This window comes from Plectropomus leopardus, chromosome 22 (genome assembly GCF_026936395.1).
Source record: "Plectropomus leopardus strain MGB_pleo_1.0 chromosome 22, ASM2693639v1, whole genome shotgun sequence".
Taxonomy (NCBI): domain Eukaryota; kingdom Metazoa; phylum Chordata; class Actinopteri; order Perciformes; family Serranidae; genus Plectropomus; species Plectropomus leopardus.
Genome location: NC_142197.1, coordinates 6,938,582 through 6,944,716, shown reverse-complemented (window position 1 = coordinate 6,944,716; position 6,135 = coordinate 6,938,582). Strand labels below are relative to the sequence as shown.

General features: G+C 37.8%; 1 protein-coding gene across 3 annotated transcripts; it reads right to left on the bottom strand.

The window, feature by feature from the left end:
- Positions 1–223: 223 nt before the first annotated feature.
- On the bottom strand, positions 224–5,949 carry LOC121961442 (cystine/glutamate transporter). Of its 3 annotated transcripts, none has more exons than XM_088073071.1 (13): positions 5,710–5,949; positions 5,405–5,657; positions 4,284–4,410; positions 4,085–4,200; positions 3,110–3,235; positions 2,894–2,993; positions 2,694–2,738; positions 2,471–2,594; positions 2,281–2,384; positions 2,082–2,178; positions 1,217–1,366; positions 948–1,125; positions 224–657 (listed from the first exon to the last, which is right to left on the bottom strand). In XM_088073071.1, the coding sequence occupies exons 2-13, from the start codon at positions 5,622–5,624 to the stop codon at positions 593–595; spliced, it is 1,452 nt and encodes a 483-aa protein (XP_087929197.1). In that variant the 5' UTR covers positions 5,625–5,657; positions 5,710–5,949; the 3' UTR covers positions 224–592. The 3 variants fall into 3 exon arrangements, with proteins under 3 accessions (XP_087929197.1, XP_087929196.1, XP_087929195.1); XM_088073070.1 differs by having other exon boundaries at positions 5,405–5,636; XM_088073069.1 differs by having other exon boundaries at positions 5,405–5,949.
- Positions 5,950–6,135: the final 186 nt, after the last annotated feature.

The following is a 6,135-nucleotide window of genomic DNA, read 5'->3' as shown; positions in this document are numbered from 1 at the left end:
GACAGCGGGAAGGGCTTTTATTCACCCTTGTGATTTTGGTCACAGGTCTGCTTTGATTTGCCTCGCTCAGCTTGCATTTGAAAATCTAAAACAAGGTTTCTATGCCATCACGCAAACTACAGCAATGTTGAAACCCCTTTATGGTGTACTGCAAATGTAAATCTACATAGCAAGGTTGCCTATTTTTATTTATATTTGAATAAAAGTTGAAACCATAACTAGATTGTCTCTTCAAAAATGACTTTATTGATTCTTACTTAACTTTCTAAGAGTTTCAGATGTTAAGGGAGAATAACAGTAGAGGACAGCACCTCTTATTCCAGTGTCAATGGCTGTTAAAAACACTGCACTTATGTCCAGCATACACAAATTACCTAAATCTAATGCAGTCTAGGTAAAATTCTGCAAGAGAACTCAAAAACAACACTTGTTTCCATTACAGTTGCAAATTTCCACAAAAAAAGTGTCTTAAAAATCTTTATCAAAATGGGCAGTTAAGACACAAGTTTGAACTCTAACCAAAAAAAGATTTGCGACTTGTTAAGGTGGTATCCAGCTCCAGTCTGTCAGTAGAAAGCGATCTTTGGGGTCCTCAGTATGTCTGCACTTCTTGCTGAGCCACTTCTAGTAGGATCTGTAGCTGCCTGCTGCAGTAATCTGAGAATGTCGAAGAGAGTCAGAATTATGAAAGAGTTGAGAAGCTTTTCATTCCTGCCATATTTATGAAAAAAAGGTATACAGTGGGGTGGAGTGAGCTAAATTTAAAATACATTTTCTGAACTGACGTAGAGTTATGTAATTTTAAGCTACATACTGTATATCCAAGATGGAGCAACATATTTTCCAAACAAGATTGAAATGTTTAATCATAAACGCTGAACATCAAGTGCAATTTCCCATAAAAACCTGTAAGAAGTACCAGATTTGCAGATTTTGGTGCAACTTACTAAAGATGCGTCTCCATCTGCTGGGTAAGCGATAGCGGTGGATGATCAGATAGTAAACTGGGACCCCGGTGAGTGTGAGAGCAAAGCTTTGCCCTGTGTTCCAGGGGTCTGAGTACAGAGACAGACCCACGATGAAGAAGCAAACCACCGTGAAGGTGACTGCGATGACCAGGGGCACCTTTGGGTCACCAAAAAAGGCAAATAAAGCAGTGCAGGATCAGTTTAGGGTAAAATATAATGGAAAATATTGTACAGTTTGGCACACTAACCTTGAAAGGTCTTGGGTGGTTTGGGAAGCGATATCGATGGATGAGCATCCCCAAGGTTGCCAAGGCGATGAAAAACCAGCGAGCAAACGAGGCAAAGTTGATTAGCTGGTAGATCTCTCCCCTGATTAACATCATAACCACCAATGGGTACTGGAGACAGACAATACAGCTTTAATGACAAATCCATAACACAGTCTGCCTCGCTTGTGACTGTGAAATATAGTGATGCAGTGAAGAATAAACGACCTTATATTCTTGCAATTCATCATCTTTTTTTTTAAATCATAGCTGTAGGTACCATTAGGAATTAGAATTTAAAACTGGTTCCCCTTTTAAAACGGAATCGCTGAACCCTACACTGTATTGCATTTAAAATGGACAGTTTTTGACATTTTTCTCAAAAATTAAAACAGAGAATATATGCACAATATGCAAATATAAAAGGCTTCTTATATTTTAAAAAAGCCCAGAGGAAGTGCACCAGGCTCTGAAGCAAATTTTACATAGTGGCCAAAAGTGTCTGTCTGGGTCAGTCATATGACGTCCTCAGGCCCAGAAAGACTTTTTGCCATAGCATTATAAGAAACAAAAACTAGGTAAAAACATCCAGGAAAAAAAACATCACTTAGTTTTCCTGCTTGTTTTTGTTTTTCACTTTTTTTGCTATTTCCAGTTCATATTTGTGGAAAATCTGCCGTAGTTTCTTGCCTGTTTTTGCTCATTGCCTTCTCCCATCTTTTCAAAAGGAATTTACTCAAGTTTCAAACGGTTAAGCAAAATGTGAGATGCATTCATGACATTGATAAAAAAAAATTTGAACAGCCAGATTTCTTTTCCAGTTTATAGTGTGTGAGAAGAATTTTACCAGTAACAGCACAGCAGGTAAAGGTGTGTGTCTGCGGATGTGAATCATAGAAAAAACCACGGGCCAGTGGCCCTCCCTGGCTCCCACAAACAGCATCCTGCAACACAAAAAGTAAGACTTACAAGGCTTTTAGCAGTCATTCCTGGCTGATTTAAAGCACACATTAAGGGCAATAATAACCTTTCTGTGCCCAGATTACCTGGGTGACCCAAAGAAGCCACCGTTAAGCGCTCCGAGGCAGGAAAGCGCCACAAGTAAAGGAATCACAGACGCCAATCCCTGCAGAGCACGGTTAGCAAACGTCTGCAGAGACACGGAATTAGATCGCCATTTAAACACAAAGAGCATATTTCTTATAGATTTCCGTTTGCATGTGATAAAGCACTGACCACAGCCACAGCGTCAGACAGCAGCAGCTCAGCCGGAGTCATCATGGTGTAGTAGGCCACATTTACAAGCACATAAAAGACCGTCACTGTCACCATGGAGCAGATTATTGCAAGCGGGATGTTTCTGACGAGACAGGCCACACACACAGATATGATAGCATATTCAAGGCAATGAGGCTTTTAAAATAGATTGAGTGAAGAGCAGATGTCAGATGTAAAATACCTGTTTGGGTTTATGACTTCTTCTGTGACAAAGTTCAAGTAAAACCTAAAAAAAGGACAAGGCTGTCAACAAACGCATACAGAGCTGATTGTTGTTGTCTTAATAATACTGGTTATTATATGGTCATAGTGTCAGTTAAAGGTTCCATGTATGAGAACACAATAAAAATGGCATTTAAACTGCAATAAATGCTTGTTTACCAGCCACCATAAGCATATAAACCATTGTAGAAGGCTAGCGGCAACCTATCCAGTGTTAATGAGTCGACCTCAAAACCATTCTGGAAATTCTCCGTTTTTCCTAGAAAGAAAATGATGCAGAAGAAAGAAGCTTTTATCAAATAATGATCATTTGCCAGGCCAAACAGCTGCAAAGCAATCTGTTACCCTTTAGGAGAAACTATTAAATCCTCCCACCTTTGGCCAGTGCGATGACTCCAGGGATAATGATGAGGACCAGAGCAAACGTCTTAATGAAAGTCAAGGTGATCTGAGTGCGAGAGGCCATGGTCACACTCCAGCAGTTGATCGCCACGACAAACGCTACAGACACAAAGACAAAAAAAAAACAAACCAAAAAACTTTAAAATAAAAGTTTATGGATCTATATTTTGCACTCCATGGATGTATAAGGTAATGTAATTCAGGGGCGTAAATTTGATTTCAAAGGTGGTAGCTTATATATATATATATATATATATATATATATATATATATATATATATATATATATATATATATAATGTGTGTGTGTGTGTATACAGTATATATATAAGCTGAAAAAGTACAGCATTGTACCACTCTGCAGATGGTGTGGTACCGTTTTAAACTCATGTAACTGTTCACCTATTTATTGGATCTTGTTCAAATTTGCACTGTATTTGCCCTGATATCTGCCCCATGCCCCAAAGCGATATAAGCGTCAAAATATATATTTATTATAAAAATAGATTCAAATACAAAGTTGTCATAGGCAGAAATTTCACATAGACACCTTATTAAAAGTTACTTTTACTTAAGGTAATATATTATTATGCTATGATTATGAAACTTTGCACAAAAGTAAAAGAGGTGGTGCGTACAGCAAAATGTGCAAAAAGAGGACTAAAATTTAGATTTTTACATTAATATGTAAGAGTATTCAAAAAGGGAGACTCCGAGCTCCACTATAACAGATACTGTTACCACTTTAAACTCCTTTTTTCAGAATTTTGACATTCTTTTAATTCTTTTCAATCACAACTAGAACAAAATTCCAATAAAGCATTTTTTTGGACTGTATATAGTGAAGGGACCCAGCACAACAAGAGACATGGCTGCTCTGTTCCCCTGTAAATTACACCACTGGTAGAATGGTATTGGATAGAAAGGATGACGTATAAAACCACTCACTCACTCCCAGGATGCTGACAAGTTTTATTAGCCCTGTCGGAGCAGCGCAGGGCACAAAGAACGGCTCCACCACATAGCGGCCAAAAGCAAGGGACACATAGGAAGCCACAGACGGCCTGGAGAGAAACAAAAATGCTTGTTACTTGGTGTGAATTTAATTTAAGTCAGGACAAACTGGATGAAAGGAATCTAAACCGACCTGATAAATAAGAACTCAGCCCAGAGTCGTAAAAAGGCAGGCAGTGGTCCCAGTGTCTCCAGCAGATAAGTGTAGTGGCCCCCTGATTTTGTAAAACTGGTGCCCAGTTCAGCATAGCACAGGGCCCCTGATGGTAAAGAGCAGACCATGAAAAAACAAATGACATGTAGAGTTTGAAGTGCAGTGAAGAGTATTTCATCACTGTTTGTATTGGAAATGGGCAATCTGGACAAATGCCAAACTTAGACATAAAAAAAAAAATAATAATTTTTTTTTTTGTAAATTTGTTTTTATGTTTTATTATTATATATTATGCAACTCATAAACTTGCCAAATGGACACATAGATATGCATATTTTAGTGAATAATTACTATAACAATTTGACAAATTGATGGATTGAAAAATGTATTGACCTATATGCTTAAAACAAATGTGAACTTGGACTACATGATGTTATCCAAAAATAAATTTAAAAAGTAAAAATAACCACAAAATGCAATGATTAATTATTTTTATGTCATTATTCTACATTGAATGGGAAAAAGGAAATTATGAATTTTTAAATGGATATTTTTTTTAATTCTTTAAAGGCTTTTAATTTGATTCAATTCAATTCAAAAATCTTTATTGTTCCCGAAGGGTAATTTGGTTTGCTACAGTAGTCAACACAACCAATATACACCATAATAAATAAATAGAGCAAATTAAGGCCTAAATACATATAGGCCTTATGCTATATATATATATATATATATATATATATATATATATATATATATATATATATATATATATATATATATATATATATATATATATATATATATATATATGTATACTATATTTAGATACAGTAGTTGTCATCAAAGTTAGTTTTAGTGAATATGAAACAATCAATCATTAACTGTCCATTACAAAGACATTAGGGCCTAAAGTGTGTTTAAAAACCCAACAGCCATGTAGTTAAAAGATGTTCAGGAAAAAAATTTAGATTTTTAAATATATTTAATTCCATGTAAATGAAAACAAGATAAAATTCAGTTCAACTACCACATAGAAATGAGCTACTAAAAGGTTTTATTAAGACAGAGGAGATGAAGTATACCATTAGACATCTTACCAAACAAAGATAGGACCCCACACAGCGCCCACACCAGCAGAGAGAGCCCCACGCTGCCACTGTTCATCAGAACTCCCTTTGGTGCGATGAAGATCCCGCTGCCCACCACTGTGCCGATGATGAAGCACACGGCAGGCAGCAGGCCGATCTCTCTCTTGAGGCGCACCACCTCCTCTTCTGTCTTCTCCTCTTTGTCAGCCTTCTCCTTCTTCACATCCATCTCTCTGTGTGGCTGCAGATTTCACACCTCAAACTGACCACACTAAAGTCTTCATGGTATTAATCCTAAGAAATGTAGTTCTTACCTCTTTCTTTTTATGGTATCCAAATCTTTTCCACTTCTATTCCTTCAGTGCTTCCCAAAACAGGAATCAACGGTCCTCTTTGTGCTTCCTGTTAACCCCTCCACACACACATTTGCAGCAGTTTAGTGAATGTGCATGAGCCTCAACATGGCCTCCTCTCACCCAAAGTTACCCGCATGTTTTTCTACCCTTATTGGCTGTCCCACCACTCCGCCCAGTCTGAGCAGGGAACAAAGCCAGCTCTCTTCCAAGCTTCAGCAAGTAATTACTGCAGTTTAAAGGCTCGACACTCTTCCTGCATTGTGCTGTGTGTGCATGTGCTCTTACATGTGTGTACAGCTTGATGGAGGCCTTTCTGTCTCTTGGAGGGGGAAAGGGGGTCAGGGGTGATGTAGAGGCAGCTGCAGGGACTGCAGGAGGGCTGTT